At 42.9% G+C, this 23486-nt stretch overlaps 2 protein-coding genes across 2 annotated transcripts in view; both read left to right on the forward strand.

The window, feature by feature from the left end:
- Nucleotides 1-23486, forward strand: part of LOC117894184 (phosphatase and actin regulator 4) — a 98319-nt gene that overhangs the window by 35548 nt on the left and 39285 nt on the right. The window contains 3 exon segments of the mRNA XM_034801097.1: nucleotides 1414-1578; nucleotides 1651-1749; nucleotides 3240-3746. Of these exon segments, the coding sequence (XP_034656988.1) occupies nucleotides 1414-1578; nucleotides 1651-1749; nucleotides 3240-3746 (771 nt within the window).
- On the forward strand, nucleotides 17219-18624 carry LOC117893155 (sodium channel protein Nach). The gene is made up of 3 exons (XM_034799617.1): nucleotides 17219-18200; nucleotides 18260-18442; nucleotides 18503-18624. Exons 1-3 carry the CDS (start codon nucleotides 17219-17221, stop codon nucleotides 18622-18624), a joined length of 1287 nt encoding a protein of 428 aa, XP_034655508.1.

Raw genomic sequence — 23486 nt, forward strand, 5'->3', positions numbered from 1 at the left:
TCAAAGTGTGTGTGTGTGTGTGTGGGAGTGTGGTGCGTACAACTGTGTGTAGGAGTGGGGTGTGTGTGTGTATGTTTGTGACAAAGCTTATCTGGAGCCAGCATCAACATCAGCAGCTTCACGGCAGACAGAGAGGGAGAACTGCAGACAAGAGGCTGAGGCAGGGTAAGCTGAAGGGAAGGTAGGGCAGGGAATGGGCAAGATCAGCCAGCAGCATTCAAGACTATGGCATGGACAGGGAAACAATTTAATTCGTAGTTTGGCACTTTGTTTTTACCAAAAATTTATATTTTTTCTCACCCTAATTTTGAATATACCTTGCACTGAAGCCTGACTTTTGAAGATAGCAAGAGGAGGCGCTGCCAGTGAAGGAGGGAAATGCAGACAGGGACAGGCAGACAGTCAGAGGGAGCGGCGGCTTGGCTGCCCTGTGTTGGTTCAGGAGTCCAGCCATAGCATGAGACGACATTTCTTTTGCTGTTTTGCTGTTGCTGACTCTCCTTTTGCCTTTGTCCCTGGGCCTTTACCTTATCTACCTTTCATTCTGCAGGCTTTGCCTTAACTTTTCCCCCGCTCGCGCCTTCTCTCTTTGTTTGCCTTAGAAATTTCCTAAAGCCAAATGCAAATAGCTGGAAAGGAATTTCCATGTTTGTTTAGTCACCAAAAAATGGTAGAAATTCCTACCCAGAAGGAATCCCTTTTGGGGCTTTGATTTGTTATTTGTGAATATGATTGAGAAATGATAGAAATCTATGGAAATAGCCAAAACAAATAAAGCAAAGATACAGTTATTAAATTTAATACAAATCTCAGCAAGTTATCACATATTTCCCCTAAAAACTATAAATTTTAGAGGATATCTTATGCAGCTCTACCTCTAATATTTCTCCACTTGCTTCCTACCCAAATTAAGTAAGAGCCCTTGGAAAAATCTTGAGAAAATCACGAATTTATTTCTATTCAGTGGTCGATTTTCCATTTGTATGCAATGCTGCTGCGTGATGCAACTATTAAAATGTTTCCAAAGAATTGTAAACAACTTATTTTTGTGGAATGAGGTGTAGTGGGGGACAAAACTCGCTTTGAATTCCTAATTTCCAAGAGAGCAAAAGATGATTGCTGCACAAAAGGCAGCAGCAACGAGTGCCACAGCAACAATAAATGCTGCTGCCTTGCAATTTTTACAATGTTTCAGCAGCAGCAGCAACAACAACATTCCGCCATGCCAAATGCCTGCCCCATGCCCCATGCCGCATGCCGCACACAATGCCGGTAAAAGTGGGCGAACCACAGCCACTGCCGTTGGCCCCAAAATGGGCGGAACGCCTCTTTCCGCTTCCGTGGAACGTTTTGATTGAAATGCCGGAGATATATGCTAATTGTTTCTCTCTCTCTCTCTCTCTCTCTTTGCAGCTAAGAAACAGAATGGAGCTGCCATACGCACAAACAGCCTCGGTTCGGGCACACGCACTCCGCCCCTCGAGCGTAAGAGCAAATTGAGCGCCCTGGGACGCTTCTTCAAGCCCTGGAAGTGGCGACGGAAAAAGAAGAGCGAAAAGTTTGAAGCTGCCTCCAAATGTAAGTATTATACACAGCATTCCATGCCAAGATCCTTTTAATCTTAGGGATATTCTCTCTGTATCTTTGCAGCTTTGGAGCGCAAGATTTCTGTACGTGCCAATCGGGATGAGCTGGTGCAAAAGGGCATACTGCTGCCGGAGAGTCCGCTGGGGAATATCCCCGAACCGGGTAAGTTATTTTTTAGCTTAAAAGATGTATTTTGCTTAGGAATCAGTTTTATTGGTAGATAGTTTTGCTTTTGGAGAGGATTTTCGCATGAAAACTAAGCCTAATCGAGGCATGCAACCAGAAAAGGTATTTCCTGCTTGGTTTTACGTGGTATAGCGCAAGTCTTTTGTACGAAAAAAGACTATCAGAGATTAAGGTTTTCCTTCTTTTTTTGAACTAAAGGGAAGTCATCTTGACCTTTCTTACGTTTTCTCCAAGTTCAACCTTAAACCCTCTCCCAAAGAGAACTTCTTCAAACCACCAAGAAAAATTACTTAACGCATCCTCAAATCCTCTTCCAAAAGCACCTGAAAGTACCTCAAAAATACCCCAGAATAACACCAGAAAACCACTCAAAACTTTCTCAACAATCCTTTTAAACCCTCGACAAGGCCTTTTACCTTTTTCTACCTCTGGCTCCTATAGACTCATATTTTCCCCCTCAAAAACGTCTCTAGAATTCACACTGATACTCTTCACTTTTCCCGCTACTGATTCTCTACCATTTGCTCTCCCACACTGCTTCTCTTCCGGCTTCTATGCACACTTATCCCCTGACTATTTCCGACTCTATTTCCATCACATTTTCCCTCACGGTTGCAAGTGGCTAAAACATTTTTGCTGAGCGAAGAGAAGAGCCAGCAACCATAACGGAAATTGGCCATAAGCCACGCACGATTTAGCCAACTCTGTTGGCTTATTTGAGTTCCCCCCGCCTTTCCCCTTGAGTCTACACTCCGTCCGTCCAGACAAGCAAACGATTTGCCAGACAGCTTTGCACTTTGCTAAATTGTTTGCTAAAACGCGAAGAAGCCTCGAGAGAGGAGAGTCGAGTCGGGAGGGTCGCGTCGAGAGTCTTGTCTTCCTTCCGCCTGCGCTGATATGAGGCGTGACAGGCAACACGACGAAGACGTCAATTGGTCAACAGAAGGGCGGTGAAAGAGGAGAAAAAAGGTGGAGGAGAAGAAGGAGTATCCACTAAGAAGGAGGCGCCTTGTCACAGGCCGCTGTCGTCGCTGTGTCGCGACGCGTCGCTTAAATGCCAATTAATCAGCTTGCTGAACCGACGGCTAATTGTCCAACGGCCCAAAGCGAAATCAAAGAAACAGCAAAAGACGACAAGGAGGAGGAGAGGGAGGAGACGCAGGAGGGAGAAAGAAGCAGAATCGAACGCGAAATGCATTCAAATGAGAGACAGGGAGAAAGAGTGAGAGAGAGGGAGGGAAGCCAGACCTGAACCTGCCTCAATGTTATGCCGCGTGTGGCAGTCCCTGAAAAGCACACAGTTTCGCCACTCCCCCACAGATGGCGCCGTTAGTCAGTGAAAGTTTATGCCAGGGAAAACAGAAAGCTTTTTTGCAGACAAAAAGTTTACCAGTGAACGAAAGAAAGCTTTTATGAATGACTTGTGTTCTCTCTCTCCGCGCTCTCTCTTGCGGTTATTCTTGCAGGCGAGGAGTCGTACTACAACAATGGAGGAGGAGGTGCAGCCACCGCCAATGGCTCTTTACTCAGCTCAGCCGTCCACAATAATTCCATGAATCAGGCCAATAATTCCATAAATGCCACCACCTATGGCACGGCAGGGAATTCCCTCATTTCCGCCAGCCAGCAGCAGCAGCAGCAGCAGCAGCAGCAGTTGCAACAACAGCAACAGCAGCATGGTCTTCCCAATTCGATTTCCGTGCAACAGTTCAACGGAGGAGCCGGCGGTCAGCCACAGAATTCCATGGCCAATGGCTGCCTCATTGGTGGAGGAGGTGGAGGACAACGAGGAGCAGAAGGGGACGGCTCGTCGGACACATCCTCATTGAGTGGCGGTGTGCCCCATTCGCAGTCGGCGCCACAACAATTGGGCGTGGGCCAGCAGCCGCCGCCGCCATTGACACCGCTGGCGCAGCATCATCAGGCGCTGGCACAGCAGCTGCAGCAGCGATTCGCCATCAGCAATAATAATGGTGAGTGCTAAATAATACCCTATATAAGAGAGTGTGTGTGTGGAATGGGAATGAATGAAAGTGAATATTAGTAATAGAAAAATTGCTGATTTGGGTTTTTTCTCAGGTGTTGATCAGCCCAAAACTAGGCAAGGGAAATATGCTTACAGCAAGCAGTGCAGTTGAAGGGGAAATGCGTAAAGCAGTCGAAAAGTACTTGCTGTTCCCCTTAGTTCTCGAACAAATATTTTCATTACTTTTAATTCTATAAGAAATTTAATTAACTAATTATCTCTATTGGAATTTAACATCTTAAGTGCGAAAAACCTGAATCAAAATTAATATTCCACTTTGTAAAAGCAGTAAAAATCAACCCAAACAATTTCTTTCCCATAAAGCAGTAGAAAACAGCAATCAAAACCGTAAAAAAGTACAACAAAAGAAATGCCCTTGTTCTCTGGGGGGAATGCAATATGCAATTGTAATCTGACTTTTATGCTCATGTCTGCTTCTCTCTTTTTGCTTATATAGCCTTCTCTTTTTATCTAATACTCGCACATATCTCTGTATAATAGGAGACTACTGTCTGCCCTTAATGTTCTACTTGATTGTCATAGCCATAAGCCATAAATTAGAGACACTTGAAGCCCATTTAAGCTCAGTTAACGCCTAGTTAAGGCCCTCCCACACACACATACCATGCCATGTCATGCCACTGCCTGCCAGACGATTTTGATGTGCTTGCTCTTTCAGTTTTTAAATGTTTATCGCTTGTTTGCTAAATATCCAACCAAATAAAATGGGTGGAATCTTAGATAAAAAAAGATGATGCGTGTGCCCAAAGGGGGGAAAGAGTGGGCCTAAAAACTGGTTAAATTTCCATGAAGCCACTTTTTGTTGTTGTTGATTTGACTTTGAAGCTTTTTATTGTCGCCCCTTATGGGTTTCTGCTGCTGCTGCTGCTCTCTCAGTCGCACTTTTATAGAAACTGCAACCGGCATAAACGCGCGCTCTCTCGCTCACTTTGTGTCTCTTTCTGCGCACGTTTTGTGCTTTTGTTTGTGTTGTGTTACGTGCAGGGAGCGTGGGGAGCGGCAGCGGAGAGTGTGAGCGGCAGCAATAAATAATGGCGTGAGAGAGCGCCAAGTGCATGGAATGAAACTCTCTTGCTGTCTCTCTGGAATGACGCTTTTGTTGTTGCTTTTGCTTGTGCGCTCGCTCTCTCCTTGTGCTTTTGTTATTGCCCGACGCTCGCTCTCAGATTATGGCACATGTTTTATAGCAAACTCTATTCCGCTTAAATCGCGTCTGGCATTTATTCCGGCCGTCAGTTAACAGTAAAACGCGTCGCGTCGTCCTCCTACCGATGCGTCTGAAAATATAGCAGAAAATTATATGCCCCAAGAAATACCGATATTATGTGAAAGAAATAACCAAAAGAAAAATGCACAATTAAGTGTGCTTTGAGTGTGCTACCAAACGGGGTTTACTGTACCCCCCAAGTGGGGCTAACAGCGGTGTTTACTGTACCCAGAGAAGCGTCGTGCTTTACTGTAGCACTCGCGCGTGTGTCCGTGTGTTTGTTTGCGTGTGTTCGAGTGCTTTATAGAAATACGTAATTTACAAATGTATTTAATAATAATATCTACATAATATATAGCACACAATCCACAAATAATACATAGTAATAAATAGTGAAACAACTAACTAAAACCACAACATCAACAAAAAAGTAATTGCAACTAAATGTTTCGACCAGAAAACAATTTCCCAAGTTCATTTGGTATTTTGTGTGTGTTACCTTTCGCTTTTTGTGCTTCGATTCGTTTGGAAGAGAGGGGATGAGGGTGGAGTGTGGAAGGGTGGCCAAAGAGAATGCCGGGTACGGATATTCTGCAACGGAGTAAACAAATATTAATCTACGAGGAAGTAAATGTTTGAATTGCCAAATAGTTTAAACACAAGACAGCAGACAGAATATTGTTTGTATTTTTTGGTGCGTAAAGATGCTGAGTAGATGGTTGAAGGGAGGGGCAGAAGCTTGTTGGAAATTTGAGCAAATTGCCGAAAATATGTGATGCATATTAGAGTTGCAAAGAATTAATATTTTATAATTTTAGAAGGAGGAATGGAATGCCTTTTGCTATAGTTTTTGAATTGACTATTTGATACCTTGTAACATATTCCTTATGTATCATAGTTTTATATTTAGTCTTTTATTAAGAGTTTTTAACTCTCCCATCGACTCACAGTCAGTGCAACATTATTTCGCCCTAGAAAACCACAGCTTAACAATTTTTCCCTTATATTTCATTCCCTTTCCCCTAGTTAAAAGTTTACAAAAATTGTAAATGAAATGCAGTTAAAATTGACTTTTGCACTGTAAACAAAACAATGAGCGAACTCTTGACCCAAGGGAGAGAGCGGGTAAGGGAGAGACAGAGACAGAGAGAGAGAGAGAGAGAGAGACCAAAAAAAATAAGAGAAAAAACATTTTCAGTTGTTGCAAGTTAAGTTTTTCCGCCCCACGCGAAAGCGAAATAAAAATATTTTTATTACAGATAGTGGGAAACAAAACAATGAGGGAATTTTTCTGTAAATGCAACATACGAGTAAAGGAAAGGAGGGGCAGCGATAGAGAGTGATAGAAATATAAGGACATTGAGAGAGAGAGAAGCAGAGCAAGAGAGCGGAGGGATAAGTGGAAAAGCAGGCAAATTAAACACAGTTGCCCCTTGCATGCCGCAGTTTTCCTCACCTCGAAATACATTTTAAATTTATGTGTCCGTTTGTCCGCCTGTCCGTCTACAGGGTGCTTCCTGCCACACTTTAGCTCCGCTGCATGACACTGCCTCTCCAACCCCCTCCAGTTCCTGCCTCTTTCGAGGCTCTCTTGTACTCATTGCCACGCCATAAATTGCGCTCATGCCAGCTACTGCTGCTACTGCTGCTGCCCGAACGTCAGGAAGTCGTTGGAGCTGTCAAAAGGAGGGCGCCCCACCAAAGAGTGTGTGTTTAAGGACAAAGAGGGGATAGAGAGTTTGAGGGGCAACGACAGACAGGGGCAAGGGCCAACGCCAACGTGCAACGAAACTTTAATATTCCGCCATTCCACTTTGGCAGGCTTTTCTTTTTGCTCACATTACGCATACGCCGCGTTGTTGGACGGTCGCAAAAGTGTTGCCTACCATTGGGCGGACAGCCGCGCGCTCTCTCTCTCTATTTATTTTGCTCCTCTCTATCTTTCTCTCAGTTACAAGAAAAAAGTGAGCGCTCTTTTTTCACTTTTCTCTCTCTGTATCCTTTTGTTAACGCTCTCTCTAATGCTTTTGCCCATTTCTACTCTCTGTTCATTGTTTTGCTTTGTTTCCGCATTTTTTTCTGCTCTCAAAACGGGCAAAAAATCTCTCAGATTATTTTTACTTTCAAAGCATTTATTTTAAATATAAATTGGTCATCAATTTTATATTTATATAAATTCAGAGTTATTTTTGCAATTATTAAATGCGTTCTGTTGGGTTTTTATCCTTCTCTGCATTTCCTGTTATTTTCTTGCACAGTTTTTCCTGACGTTTTTGTTGTTTTAGAGGTGCCTTCGTGCCTTGTTTTATTTTTGTTGTTTTGTGGCGGCTGCATCCCGTGGCGTTGCGGGGTCGTCTACCTTTTTCCTGTTTTTGCATCCCCTGACTCCCAATGTATTGGTGTTACTGTGTGAAGGACTGTGTTTGTGTGTGCGTGAATAGGATTTGATTTTAGAAATGATTTCCCATACAAATTGGCTTTGTTTCTTGTGAATTTTGAGCACTCTTTCTGTTATATTTTCTTGATTTATGTGGTTTTTCTTGCTGCTCTGAGGATGAATCATATTTTGTAGGGATTAAGATATCTTTTCCACTATGAAGCACACTTTTTTCACTCGAAACAGTTGCGGTAGGTCACGCACTCTGTAATGAGAGCCGCCAGTTACTCCATGGGGGTGCCACTCGTGCCTCACAGCAAGGAGGGATTAGCCCAGTGAGTTTTTATGGTCATTAGAGCTACATTTTAATGGCCAAGCGGCTATTAAATGAAACTGAAACTTTGTGTGGGGCAAGACTTTTAGAAAAAGCGAGAGATAAGTAAATATATTTATATTAGAATATTATCTAATATTTGTCTGGCAATACCCTGGCAATACCATACCCTTGAGGGGTGCGCCGCATTCTAATCTAATAACGATTCTTGGCTTCTTTTTTCTTGAACTGGAGAATGAGAAAGAGCACCGCAAATGGCAAAAAAGATAAGCAACGCTGAGGTTTACATATATGAATCTGTATCTATCTGTATCTCCCTCCGTATATGTCTAGTGTACATCCATGGCTAATTGAGTCAGGCTGATAATGCAATTAAATGTGTGGCATTGCGGCATGACGCGACGGTGTAGCTGTGGATTGAAAGATTGCCTCAGCAATCTTCTCCTCGCCGTTTTCGTTCTTTGGTTTATGCTGCTGACTCAGCGAGTAATCGGAAGAGTGGCAGGGAGAGTGAGAGAGAGAGCGGGGGGAGTGGTGATAGCAGCCGTGCTACAAGGAAAACTTTGATTGGGTTATAATCGTATTTTGTGGAAGTACTGGCCCATGAAAGTACATACTGTCATGTGGGATATACAGGCACTTGAAAGATAATTTAATGGAAAATACTCAAAGATAAAGCAACAGATTCTCATATTCATTTAAAGCGAAAGCTGCAGTGAAATTTCTCTACTTTAATTATTTAAATCTGCAGACACTGTGCTGTAGCTTTAAATCAAGTTTTATCCTCCATTTGCTTCTCTAAAAATAAATGCCTTAGGATCGGAATGTTGAGAATAATTTGTCATGCGTTCAACGGCAATAAATTCCATCCGAAAACTTCGTAAGCTTAACCTACACTTAGGACCTCTCAATCGAAGCAAACACAAATAGCTGCAAGTAGCCATATAAATCCTGTGTGAAATGTTGCCTTAATGAAGAAAATAAACATTAGCTAAAATGCCGTTTGAAATCCACTCCACACTGTAAACGATAACCCCTCATGATGGCATCTCTCCTGTGTGCTCTGCTCTCAAATATTTGTTCAACAAATAATGGCTCCCAGTGAATGGTGGTTTACCTCAACTATTTTCCAGCATTTCCATTGCCTCGTTTGGAGGAGGTCACATGATGTATGAGAATTCATTTCAATTTGTTTATACACCCACTGGCATTGCCACCTACCATCCCAGTGTCTCTGTATTATAATTGAAATTAATGTGGAAAATACACAGCCACACATCTATATCTATCTCTATCTCTATCTCTCGCTTCTATTTGTTGTTTGCTTTGGCCATGCATCGATTTTCATTCAACATTTCGCTTGCCACCTGCTCTGACCCGATCGTGGAGGTAGCGAGGCAGGGTTGTGTATGCGAATGTCTATTTAATTTGGCTAATTAAAATGACCCAAAACCAAACCCATCTTCAACCCCAAAACTGAGGCTCTGTGCCCCACTGTCAATAGCCAAATCGAGTGACCAAATAGAGACGTAGACGTGTGTGTGGCACTCCCCTGAAAATGTTGGCTTGAATTGTTGCATGTTCTGTGCTCATTTGGATATCCATATTCCATATTCCACCCAGACAAAGTTTTCCAGTGGCTACTCCTCCTCCTCCTCCTCCTCCACCCACTCCAGGGTGGTCTTCTCGACTTTTTGGCTAATTTGTTGAACAAATTTATATATTTTTATGGACGAACGTTCGACCCTCGCGAGCACTCATTAATTAGGAAATTCTTTTGCGCCTGCTTTTCCGATTTATTGTTTTTCTTTTGTTTCTCTTCCACAAACATTCTTCTCTGTAAACATATTTCCCATGTCTGGTAGAGGGGGGTTGGGTGGTGGTGCAGAAGTATTCTTGTATCTCGGTATAAATTGGCCGAAAAAGAAACTGCAAAATTTTCATGCTAACAAGAGTAAAAGCGAAATATTGTGCATTTTTCATTGCAATACCCTGTACCAGTGGGGGTTGTTGGATTTTAAGGGGTAGTTGGAATGGGGGTTGAATGGAGAAATGGCCATAAATAATTCAACAAAATTTCTCTATAATTTCCTCGGTAACTTCCCTAACTCTTCTACCCATACTACCCATACCACCCAAGATACGTTCGCTTCCAATTTATAGGGTATTCGCAATTCGCTTTCCCCTCCTGCTATATTCATTTCCTTCTTGGCACATGCTTCGCACAGTGCTTGCGCTTCGCCATTTCCAGCAAGAGATGGCAACAATTTCCGAGATACATTTTTAAAGGCGCCATAAAAGTCGAAATGATGACAATGTCAATGTCTTGCCCCCGCTACTGTTGCTGCTGTAGCTGCTGCTGCTGCTGTTGCTGCTGCTGCTGCTGTGGCATGTGCTACTGACCTCCAGCCGGGGCCATAAAATCTGACATCTACGACACAGACCCCAAAGACAGCGAGATACAAAGATACAGATACAAAATGATACAAATACAGAGAGTACACAGAAACGTACCAGAATGATATATTGAAACAGAAATGTGTGCGTGTGTCTGTGTGTGTGCGGTGGGCGCCGCAGAATCAATTATAATTCTCGCGCGCGGGCAAAAAAAAAACATTCACTTTTATGGTGGCGTATACTTGATGTCGCTCGTTTGTCCGGTCGCTGCTTGATTTTCCCATATTTGTTCTTGTTTTTCCTCTCCTCGTTCGTTTTTTATTTCATGTTTAATTATGAACAATTGGTTGGGCTTTTGGGCATGAGGAGACGACCGGCGGTGAGGGAATTGGGCGCGAAATTCGTCTCACTGCAACTTCCGGTATTTCATTTCTCATTTGTCAGGCGGCTGACATCAGGTTTTCCCCCTGCCCCCCCTGCCTTTTCCCCAGCCTTTTCCACCCATTCATTCTCTCGGAATCCCATTGAATATTCTTAATTCTGATGGACCTCTCCCACCTCCCACACTCGCCGTTCGTCTTCGATTGCTTTTGCTCTCCTCTCGCGATATCTTTTGTTTCCATGAATTAAATTTAAATTGAAATTTTGCGGCTTTCGGTTGTGTGTGGGTGTGGGCGGGTGTCTGTGCGTGTGGATTTTTCATCAATGCAGCCACAACTTTTGTGCCTTCTGCCTGCTATTGATGCTCTTTTAATACCCTGGGAGAGAGGTTATAATGAGTTGTTGGGGGTTTTGACAGTGCTGATAAGGAATAGTGTTCGATGTGCAACAAAATTAATAAAGTTGCAGGTATTCCTCATCTTGTAAGGTTTTAAAATATTCACCCTAAAGATCTGATCACTATTCCGAAGGGCGAATCATTGATAAAAGCAAGAAATTGTCTTAAAATTAATTCTTTCAAAGAAATGTAAACCAAAACTCAACCAAAATATATATTTCTATAGGCAAGAGTATTATCAAGGGTATCAGCCACTTCGCCACACCTAAAATCCTCCCTACCACGCTGTTTTTTTGGAGGGCGTCCATCGGCTTGTGCCTTGGCGTTCCATGGCGTGCCTGTCGCATTGGCTTGCGGATAATCTTTATCAATTTGTGCCACTGACAGTGGCACTGCTGCCTCTACTGTGCGCCACTTGCCATTGCCTCCTCTTCGGTCTGTCTTTTATTGCCTTTTATTTATGGACAATGGGCTGGCTGCGTTATTTAAGCAAATATAGCGACAATACACAAGCCATTCTTCAATTCCAAGTGGTGTCGTATGGTGGGTGCTGTTGCCTTTTTCCATTCGAAACTGAAATTAAAACCACAATGTGGTCGCAGAGACTCTGGTTTGATGGATGACTTCTCAAGTGGAATCATAGATTGGGATTGTATGTTTTGTGGCGATTTATTTCTCAGAATTGAAGTGAAGATGTCTTAATTTAGGTTGCGTTTGCTTATGGTGGGAATTTATGTGATTTGTTAAGGTTTGCATCAAGCTGCGATTTCCATAGATTTTTGAAAGCATTACTAAAGAAAGGAACTTTTTACTACTAAAGTTTTACTTCGTAAAGTAATTTCCTTTACTCCTTCACTTTTAAGCGCTGTTCTTTTAGGAGTTTTTAGTTTTAGGAGCTATAACCTTGCACAATAAACTGGATTTTCCTTTAAACATTTAATATTTACAGTAGGATCCATTGGGGAAAGTTCGCTTTAACTTTATGAACACAAACCGTAGAAATTCGTGCATTCACTTTTACTTCTTCCGAATTTATGATTTCGTTACCGCTGATTCATTCATTGATTTTGCATTTAATCTTCCTCTCATATGTCTCCCCATCTCTCTCTCTCTCTCTCTCTGTCCCAAATGACTAATTCTGTTTTGCACATTCCATGGGAATACATTACCCCCCCGAAAGTAAATGACCTTGTTGCTTATGCCCCCGCCAGCCATAAATTCATCTCCATTTATCAAACGGAATTCCCACTTCCCGAATTTTGGTGCACAAAAAGCGTTTACCCCAAATAAAACAACAAACATTTTGTGATTAATTTGACACAATTATGAAACAATTTTAATTGGTTTTCCCTTTCCCTGATCTGTGGTGTCATGTCAGTGATTCTTTTGTGATATTATAAAGTAAAATTGGAAACAACAACCGCACAAAACGCAACAGCCGCACAATCAATGCAAAATAATATTAAATGCAATTTAAAACTTAACAAAAAATCAACAACCAAAAAGCCGCAACGAGTGAAATCATCGAAAATCGAGCAAATTTCCCACAATCAACGGCACAAAGATAAAGAGCAAAAGATAGGAAGATAGAGAGAAGAGCCAAAGGAAATCAAATCAGAGAATCAGTCAGACACGGAAACCAAACAAATATTCTCAGTGATAATCAATAAAAATAACAAACAAATACTTGAAGTAAAATCTTGAAGTTGTAAGGCTTTAATAGCTGTAGGAAAACTATTGAGAAGTCAAGAACAAACAACAAAACTAAGCTTAATCAATAAATACAACAAATAATAATACTCTCCAAGAATTCTATCATAACAATCTATGCGAAATAAATATCGTAGCAACAATCGAACCGATCATATAACCACAATCCAATCTAAGTGATCAAATAAAATACAATCTATGAGATAATCCACATAAAATACAATCTACGATAAATACAATTCTTATTAAATCAATAATAAATCATAGAAATCTATAAAGAATATTGTGATAAAAGTCAAGTGTAAATCAAAGAAAAATAGTGAAAAGATAGAGGAGAAGCAAAAGCCACTTAGAAACGATAGTGGGAGACATAGAAGTGGTTTATGATATGAGAGTGGAGGAAGGTTTACTACTAGCCCTACTAATAAATAAATATTTCATGAAGCTTATTGCATAAGTTGCCGTTAACCGGTGTGAACCGTTAACCGTTAGTCGGTTAAGTGTGATAAGGTCCGACGCAAAGGCCTCATAAACACAGATTGTGTGTTAAATAATACATGCATATGCGATAGAGAGTGAGAGCGAGACAACAGCAGCGCCAGGAGACAGAAGACACAGCACAAAAAACAAAGAGAGAGACTGAGAAAGAGAGGAGAGTAACTGCCGTCTGCCCCTGCCATTTATTCAACTCAAATCCCGATGTCGTTCACTTATCCGAGACTTCAACAACAACAACAACAACAACAGCAGCAGCAGCAGCAACAATAAGGAAGGAGGAGGAACAGGAGGCTGCAAGCAAGAGCAAGGAGAAGTAAGCAGTGCCTAAGCCTGAGTGAAAGAGCAGGCGGGAGAGAGACACAAAAGCGAAGGCACCTTGAAGGCGACATCAAAGCCACGCTGATGATGGGCTACATCATGGGTTGTGCTTGTTTCAAAGGTAATGGATAATCCATACACGAATAAGAGAGCTTAAGCATGTGATTCATAAAGATGTGAATATAGTTTCAAATAAGAAAGGTTCCTTCAATGATTTTATTATTATTTTTATTGACAATTGGGAAGGCTTCAACTTCCCTCTAGAATGGTTTATGCTTTTGCAGCGAATATTCCAATAATCAGCGGATTTTCTATACTTTGTATCCTTCAGTAACTACTTTAGGGTATTAGCTAACCGATTTTGCAGCATTTCTTGGCGTTACTCTCATCTGTCAGCCATTTGCCTTCCCTCACTGCCAACGCCACATCCTCCCCCGCCATTCGTTCGCATTCGTTGCTTCCTTCCGCTCATTAGGCACCTCTCTCAACGCATTGCGCCTTGGGGCTGATGCTGCTGCCTCTGCTCTCCTCTTCCGCTTGCTTCTCGCCCTGCCTCCTTCTATATTTTCCTTTCTTTGTATTCCCTTTTTGTGCCGTCTTTCTATACACGCATTTTCGCATTTTTCTATGCAACGTCATTGACGACGTCACGGAGAGCAGAGAGAAAGGATGTTGTAGAGAGTATAAAATCCTGCGCAAGGAGAGAGCTCTCCCTGTGTCTCTCCCGTTCTCTGTTATGGTTTAACATTTATGGCAACTTTTCTTGCCCTGTCCTGTTGTTGCTGCACTTACCCTCTGCTGTTTCTCACAACTTTTATTTGTTTTTCTTTTGATTTTTGAGCATGTGTTTTTTTTTGCTGGTTCACGCTGGTTTTCCTTCCGTCTGACTCTTTATACTTTTCGCCCTGCTCTTTCCCGTGTCTTTGTGTGAATTATTCCGATAGATACGTCTTTCTTTTTTGAGTGCAATGTGATTTCGATGTTGCCTTTTGCACTTCCATTGCTCCCTGCCTTGTTGTTGTTTTTATGAGGCATAAAGGTACAAAATGCTTCAGTCCTTGAGTCCTGCTTGTTTATCATTCGACAGGATGTGCACGTGGCTTGTTGTTGATTTGTTCGTTCATTCGAGAGGTGAGTGAGTGAGTGCGAATGGGAGAACTCTGTGCACTTGTCGAAATGATTTGTTTTGTGGCTTTTGTGCTGAAAACTTTAATTCACTGATCTGTTGTTGCTTTGCAATATTTCAATAAGTTCTATAGAAAGTTTTAAGCTATTGTCAACAGCCAAAACTGTTCTGAAATTTAAAGCGATTGTTAATTTAATTTAATTTGTTTTTTTAAAGTGTTTTTTAAAGCAGCTTCCACAACTTTGAGTGGCTTTTTGCTTGCATTTTTGTTACGTTCTTGAAGCATTTTCCGTGTGTGTGGCATTTTGCTTGGAGATGGAGAATTCTCCACTCATTCTCTGTCACAGGATTTGCTTTGGCTCCAGCTTCACGTGGTGCCTCCTGCTTCCGTCCTGCACCGCCTGCTATTCGAAGCTCTTCTGTTGGTTTGCATTCCATGAGCCACAAAGCACTTAACCCTTGCTTCGTTCCAACCCACACACGTACCGCACCCTTTACCCACTCTTTCTCCTTTGTTCCCCCCTTACCACCTTACCCTCTTGTCTCTCTGCATGCTTCTCTGCCTCTTGAACTCGTGGCACGCACATTGCGAGTCTAACCTTTCACATTTATGCATTTTCCTCTGGTTACAACCACACCCCGCCGCTGCTTCGTTTCCTCTCTTTCGCTGTCTCTGTTGCTCCCACTTTCTCTCTGCATTTGTCTCTTTATCTCTAGATAGTTTTAGTTTTATTCAATTTTAGCGCTATTTTTACTGATGCAATTTTCCACAGCGCGTGGCGGCGACAACGCTACACGGAAGCTGGGAAATTGAGACAACCCCAGCAGGGAGAGAGAGAGGGAAGAACAGGGGGTGTGTGTGTGCCAGAGAGTGACTGGTGCACTGAAGGATGCCTAAGTGCTTGGCCCATTAAAGTATGCAATCATTTTGCGGTTAGTTGACCTTTTCTTTGGCTCCTAGAAAACAGGGAGTGCTGCTCCACCACCATATCCTTCTCCCCTACTGATTTCCCTCTCCCTCTCTCTCTTGCCTGCACCCCTGTGCGGTTTTCCCCCTTTAAACCACTTTGCGCCAAATCCTTTGCAACATCTGAAACCATTTCTTAACAAGATTAACGAGTCTTCAGGAGTCCTTAAACTATAACGACCTTCTGCCGTACCCTGCACTTGGCTCATCCATTTCCTCTCCCCCCTTGTAATTGGATACGAATTTTCCCCAAAATTTTCCTGCTCAAATCTTTCATCTTTGACATTCCCTCAATATATATTTTCTTGTGTTTTTTTTTCATTCATAAACAAATTAGTGGCATTTGCTGCTGCTCGTGCTCGGCTTTTCTAGCGTTCATATATCTCTGCCACATGCCGCCGCCCCACACACAATTAAAAGGGGCAAACACATGCAGCCACGCCCACTGCCCCCACAACACAGTCCCACCTCCCCTTTTGCCTTTTGCCTTAGAAGCTTCGTATAAATAAATAAATAAATAAACAAGCGTTTAATTGAACCGGAAACTATTTGTGGGTGTGTGGGGAGGAGGTTGGGCGGTTTTCTACCCCTTCTCCATTCATCGACTATCTGATGTGTGTGTGTGAATGCATTCTGTGTGTGGGTTTCTTATTGAAATTTGTGCTGTTCATTTTTATTTAGTCAAGTTTTACGAGTAGTTTTGCTGCTCTCCATGACATGGCTCTCAGGGACTCTCTGCTTTGCGTTTTAGCTCTTGAAACTTGTTTGTCCAGTGGTGTTTATCAGTGTGTGGTGGGAAAGAGCGGGGAGAGGGGCTATCTATCAGAGTGGGTGAGTGAGTTTAGGGCCGGGGAAAAGGGTGTTAGTGGTAGAGACGAGAGTCGACAAGATTACATGCCAGTTAGCTGGCTGCCTAGCTGGACTGCTCGCATGTTTGCTTCTTGTTTGCTCAACTCTTTATGGGAAGAGCAGCAATACACACATTGAGTACATAAATATATTCTCTTGTATATATACTTACATATTAGTCTGTCTGATTAGTTTATAGCCATTTGGTACAACCGGGGGGAAAGACATTGTCGAGAGTGCAGAGCATTAATCTTTACGTTTATTACACAATTTCCTTGGCTTGTTGTCGTTTTTGTTGTTAGTTTGCAACGATTTGTGCCACAGCTATGTATGTTTCTTGGTTGCATTTCTTAGTTACTTTTGCGTTTTGTTGCTTATTTTTTGTGGTTTATTTCTAAAGTTTCTTCTAACTTCGACCGCAAAAGTTTATTTTCTTATTTATCGATCAAAAGTTCTATCTCTGACAACGATTTCCCATGCAATTCCTGCTCTAAACCCTTTCTGTAAGTCCCAAATCCTTCCCTAGAGCATCCAATCGTCTTCCATTGCCCGATCAACCAATTTATTTTCCATATTCTATGCCCCATTTCCCCCATTAATGTGCAAGCACTCGCGCATTAGCGTGATACTTCCACTGCGATGCCCGTGTGTGTATCCCTGTGTGTGGCAGTAAATTACCGTTGACATTTGGTTGCATGTAGCGCACGCCCTTCCACTGTCATTGCCACGCCCACTTGTTGGCACGCCAAAAACTATCCGCAATATAATCATCAGCAGGGCATTGATTGCATATAAAGGCTTTGCATGTGCTCAAGGATCGCATTAGTATCCTTCAGAATGTCCTCCCGCCTGGCGGCGGCTTTCAATCGCACGGTCGTGGAGTATTTCCGTAAGACGAGCCTCAATGGATTCGGATTGTTGTACTTCATAAGGAAACGTCGCGTGCAGCGTCTCTTTTGGTTCTCCTTCATCTGCTGTGGGTTGTTCTTTGCGGGTTATTCGGTTTTTGCAATGATCTTGGATCTACTGGATAGCTCGACAATAACAGATCTTTCCGAGAGGGATTCAGGGGAGAAAGGTGCCCTGCCGCTGCCTTCGATTGAGATATGCAGTGGCTATCGATTCAGCAAGAGAAAGATGCAGGAGTACACACAAATGTTGGCCAATTCCAGTGGCAAATCATTGGGTTACTGGTGGCAAAAGATGCATTTACTTGAGGGTTACATGGATCCGCTGGCTGTGGATGCAGAAGAAGCCAAAGAACTGCAAGAATCTCTGGGATTCAGAGATGTGCGCTCTCATTTGTTGAATCTAACACCCGCTTGCGTGTCTCTGATCCTCAAGTGTCAGCAGAATCGTGTAACCATCGATTGCTCAGAGATTTTCCAGCTGCAAGCCACAAATTATGGCCACTGTTGTGTCTTGAGGGACAGAAATATCACGGGGGAACTTTCCCTGTCGCTGGACACCTCCCAAGAAGATGAATTTCCAATGGAGAAGAGTCGCAGACTTGCTGGTTTCCATTTACATATTTCCAGCTGGTTGGGCAGAGTCACCATTGGCCAGGGCGAAAAGTCACTCGTGGAAGTGAATGTCATGGAACTTGAGGCTAACTCCGAGCTACGCGAATATCCTGTGGATAGACGTGGCTGTCACTTTCCCCATGAGGGTGAAGGCAGGGAGAAGTGTCTGCAGAATTGCAGGTTAAAGGCCTCGCTAATGAATTGTCAGTGTGTGCCTTATCCCTTTGAGAGAGATGCGAAATTAAAGCAAAAATATTGCACGCTAGAGGACATTGCCTGTCTGCAAATGGTAGAGGGTGAGTCGGGTTCCTCTCCAGTGTAACTTTTTCCACTTTCATGTGTATTTTGCCCTTAGTTAATTGGTCACCAAATCAGTGCCAGCAGTGCCTGCCGCTCTGCAATCAAATGTTGCACAGCCTGCACAAAAGTTTGCTCGGCTTTATGCATCCCTTTAGGAGTTCCCTGATGCTACGCTTTAGGACTTCACGCTGGAGCAACTATGCACAGGATAAACACTATCACTGGTATCATATTTTGTGTAAGGCTAAAGGCTTTTATGCCAGTAGTTTCTCTTTTCATTTGCGGCTTTATTTTCCAGCAAATATTGGCGGTGTCTTGGGCATTTGCATTGGCTGTTCGCTCATCAGTGGCTTTGAGTTGATTAACTTTATGGTCTTTCGGTTTTGGTCAAACTTTAGGCAGCAACCGCAGCAAGAATAAACTAATAAATTGCATCTGTCTGTGTATAAGAAATGTCTAGCAATGTGCGAGATTTTAATGGGTAGCCAGATGGATGTGTGGCGTGTGCCGATCATCAAGGTTAAGTGGTCTACAGAGCCTCCTTTTGCTTCATCGCTTGGGGGGTGGCTGCTGCCCCTTGATGACAACTGAATAACACAGAAAAATTGTCTCTTTTCCGCCCACACTTTCTACCACTACCTCTGTTTGTGTGTGTGTGTATCTGTGTGTGACTCTTGTACCTTTCTTAAGTGCACTTCAGCGTGTGTGCGTTGTTACTGTCTTGTATTGATTTTCTTTTTCTTAGCGCAAAATATTTTTTTCCTTTGCTGAAAATCTAATTCTATATTTTCTTTTCTTTGCAGGTGAGTTTTCCGCCTTGAGGCAATTTTGTGGGGTTTTCCATATATTTTAAGAGTAAGTAAAAACGTTGAAAATATTATTTTGTGGGTTGTGCCATTAACAGAGCGACTTAACAGCATGTTAAGTGACAGTAAAAGCTTCGGCAAAGCTTTCTCTGGCAACAAACTTTGCTAAATGAAGCTCTGGTATGGGAAAAGCTTTCTGTGTAAGCTTTTAGTTTAGCAGTTGAAAAGTAGGAAAATGATTTGTAAGATTTTCTTTGTGCTGATGATTTTTAATGGCATTTTTTAACAGCCACACAAATCATTTACAATCGATTGAAATATAACAAAAGGGAAATATGTGAATGGGTTTTTACATGGATTGAGATATTTTCTTTGATATTTATTACGTATATTAAATTATGTGCCACATCATATAGGATAAATTGCAATCTAAGCAGCAGCTAGGCGGATTCACTCCAACTTAATAGACCTCCTGTGGGTAAGCCACAGATTCACGCCCACATTTGCTGTTAAGAGCTTCTCAGAGCCTCTCTCTCCACCCCTCTCTCTGCATGGCGTGTGCGAAGGGCGAATGTCTCCATTAATTTTAAAACCGCCAACTTATCTCCGGCCGCGTCATGCTCCTAAGTGATTCTACTCAAGCAGCAGCACTGCTTCGCTGATTTACCGCCCATGAAAGACGTTGGGGTGTCATGGAGGATATCAAATGCTCCACTCCACTGCTTACCCTATAGATTACCCATAGGCAAGGACATGCCGGACGTCCTTCACCTTCGCGTGTTCTCTCCTGTTCTGTGCCCAAAAAAAAGACGAACAGGCAGCAAAAAAAAAATGTATACATAAATATCTCTCTGAAGAAGAACCTTCGGCAGCAGCAGCATCAGCAGACATTCCTTTTAAAGTAGGTATTCCGCATGTGGCTTTCGCTTTCGCCCTGACATTATTTTATACATTTATTTCTTTGCCTCGCCTGATGAGCTGCTGATCAAAGGCATTCCTCGACCGTGGCACAGCCATATAAAAGGACACCGCTTCTGTTGTTGGTGGAGGCGGAGTTGAGGTAGGAAAATGGAATTGGTCCTTTGGCTAATGTGTGTGTCGCCTTACAGTCAATTGGAATAGTTTTGATTTTGTTAGGGTCGATTGCTCGATGGTTTTAGATGTGCAAAAAGGTGAGAGCTTGGTCCAATGACTTTAAGGGAACAATTTAAGGATGAGTTTCATCAGAGAGATGCTTTAAATGGGGATGTATTTTTGGACCATTTCTGTATATTTCCTACTCTTTAAATAGCTTCTCCTCCTCCTATTGCTGCTTGTTCACTGCTTACCGACTTTAAGCCTTTCAATCTACTACTTTTCCACTGCTTGCGCACATGCTTAAAAAGTTCTCCATTTGTTCGTTCATTTTGCTGTTTGTTCTGCGCTGAGTGGCTCCATTGAATATGGTCGACTCCGATTGCGATTGGATGCCATCCTTGGGGTACACTCATCACATGAGGCAACATGGCCAGCGCACACAGAGAGTCCCTGCCCCATGCCCCGTCAATCTACATACAATTTCCCCAAAAAGTGAACCGCAATGCCAAGCTCTGCGTGTGGATGTTGCTGCCTGTTGTCTCATTTGCATAATTCTAATATGGAACATTTTTGGCCAATTCTCATGCTCCGACCAGTGTCCACCCACCCACACACACACAGACACACACAGGACCCATGGCTCTACACACGTAGTGTTCACATTTTGGGTCCTGGGAGGCCAAGAGAAGATTTGCATAAATAAATGTTGTAGTTGTTGCTGCTGCTGCTGCTGCTGCTCTGAAGCGGCTCCTCCTGCTCCTCGGAGCTCCTGCTGTCCGTTCCGACTGTCAACGTAAATTACGACCATTTGATTTCGGGGCAATTACAACGCATTTTTGTGCAACAATCTTCTCGTTCTTTGTGCCCCACATTGCCCCCCTTTTTGATTTATATTCCACTCGTGGCCTTTTTTTGTGGGGAGGCAATTTCAATTTCAGTTTTGCAACATTCGACATGTCGTTGAGAAAGTTAATTATGAGGCGGATTATCCTTGGACTTGTATGCAGTGTCCTGTCATTGTGTCGTCCGGCTCCTTTCTCGTTTTTGGCTATTTATTGCCCCAGTATTTTTCTGTGTTGCATATCTCTCCTACTGTCTGCAGGATTTCCGTTGTCGTCTGTCGCCGGAATCCATTGTTCCCCAGTCTGTGAGAGAATGTTTGTGTGTTTGTGTCTGGTCGGTCAGGCGAAGGTTGCAACAGTGTGGCACCACCAACCAACCGAGAAGGTAGACAACCTTGGCCATGACAAGGACTTTTCTTTTTTGCTGCTTTTGTGCTTTGCTTTCTTGAGGTTTTCCTTTTCCTTTCTTCCTCGGTTCGAGTGTATTTTTTCAAGATTTTTCTTGCTGTGGTTTTCCCTCGAAATTTGCATGCCATTTTCCCCGTTTCCCTTGCTCCCTTTTGCCTTTTTCACTAACTGAAAATGATTATCATTTGTTTTCGTTAAGCCCCAAAATGTCCAAATAGCCGAAGAGCCGCAGAGCCAACAAGTTGTGGCAGCTCATAAAAATGAATTACTCGCTCTCCCTCGCTTCTCGCTGCCAAGGATTCTTCTCTTTAGTTTATCCAAAGCTTTTGCCTGGAGGATAGATTTCAAGGGATAACTATGGCTCCTGAGGGGGGGGCTATGGTAGGTGGGATGCTATATAGATATTTATTTATGATTTGCGTCCATATTCAAGTGACTTTTTGAAAGGAAATGGCATGAAGGTTGCACGATAAAGAAATGTAGCTGAGTGGAAGATATTTTTGTGTAATTTAAAAGTATAATTTGGAGAATATTTACGAGGTTCTATCTAGACAAATTGCCACGAATAATTCTTAAATATTTTCGGGCTGTGGGTGCACTGAAACACCGTTTAATCTCATTTAATATTCAATCTTTATACACAACAATTTATAATAATTTCACATAATTTATAATCGATTGATGATGGGCTGCCTTTTCCACTGACATGCATGGATTTTCCCCTCTTTTGATTTACATGATTCACTTATCCTCTCGCTAACAGATTTTCCGCTTGCGCCCCCAGACAATAATTCTGTCAAGAGTTTCTCCGCTTACAACCCACACAAAACGGATTTTGCAACCAAACCTCAGGGTTCTCTTTCCTGAACTCAAACTCTGATTTCCATAGGATTTCCTTGCCGCCTGAACCTCGATTTTGTATCGGATTTTCTCCGGCAGCACCACCCAAACGGATTTACTTCACTTCCCAGAATTTGGAGGCCAGTCAATGCTGCTCTTCCGTTCGTACCTTTTGACCATTGTATAAGTCCCCCCGAGTCTTATGCAAATGCTATCCGTCCCGCTCTCCCTACGGGAAGAGGACCCTCCAGGGATGCGATTGAGGAATGGACTGCCATTGCGATGGAAAACGGTCCATTCAATCAAACGTTGACATTGCCGCCTCGTGGCAGTCATCCGCATCATCCGTTGACGTTGTCATTGTCATTCCGAAAGGGCAGGGAATCAGTGTACACAAGGGGAAGGGGCATGGAGATGAGGGGCTTTAAAGCGATTTTATTTATGCAACGGCATGTGCTTGGAAGGAGCTCAGCTCTTTGTTTTCGGGGACAGACGGCCCAGCCCGGCCCTGTTTCTTAACCAAATTTCGAATGCAAATTTTTGCACGTGGCCAGGACCACGTCCTCCCTGCGTCTTTGTGTGTGGGCGTGGTCGAGAAAAGCCTTCCTTTGGCTGCATTTAATTATTAAAATTTAATTTGGCCAATTCACTGGCGCTGTGCTGTGCTCTTTGCCACCCACGCTCTCAGAGTAAGGTGATTTCTCACACACTCTCTCTCTGGGTGTTTGTGTGTGGGTGGCTTATGAATATTATGGGGGCATTCGCTCCGTTAGCCCGGCTTAAAGTACTTGACAATTTTTCCCCTCGAGGCAGCCAGCAGTTTTTTGCTTGGTGGCAAACAACCTGTTTGCATTCGTGGATAAAAAAAACTATCAAAAATTATGGAACTAAAATAGTTTTACCCCACAGAAAAAGAGAAAGGAGAGGAGGATTGTGGGAGGGGAATGTAAGGGGAATAGTGTGATGGAGAGAGTGTCTTAACTTATATAAGAACGACACACAGACAATTGTTATTCCTGTTGCTTGCTCCCCCGAGCACTCTCTTCCCTCTCTCACACGCTTGTTCTCTGTTTGTTGATAAATTTTTGATAACTTGCGTCACTTTCATTTTGAATGAGAAAAGAAACACAACATCGCAAGAGAAAGTCAAGTGTAAAGTAAAGAGAGGGAAACTAAAAGAGAGCGTGTAGAGCGTGGAAAGCTTTAAGGGCGAGCTTTTGCCAGCACGTGCGACCACTGTGTCGGCAAAAAGCGAATTCAAGTTCAAGTCTCATTGAAAATCCAAGTTCAGAGGCGCTTCAAGGCTTGC

Source organism: Drosophila subobscura, chromosome J, assembly GCF_008121235.1.
Source record: "Drosophila subobscura isolate 14011-0131.10 chromosome J, UCBerk_Dsub_1.0, whole genome shotgun sequence".
NCBI classification, from domain to species: Eukaryota; Metazoa; Arthropoda; class Insecta; order Diptera; family Drosophilidae; genus Drosophila; species Drosophila subobscura.

Excerpts from the sequence above, each read along its gene's own strand:
- LOC117893155 (XM_034799617.1), top strand. The coding sequence starts at position 17,219 with ATGTCCTCCCGCCTGGCGGCGGCTTTCAATCGCACGGTCGTGGAGTAT. Across the intron at positions 18,201-18,259 it reads CTGTCTGCAAATGGTAGAGG|TTAATTGGTCACCAAATCAG; the intron begins GTGAGTCGGGTT and ends TTTTGCCCTTAG. Across the intron at positions 18,443-18,502 it reads TCACTGGTATCATATTTTGT|CAAATATTGGCGGTGTCTTG; the intron begins GTAAGGCTAAAG and ends TTTATTTTCCAG.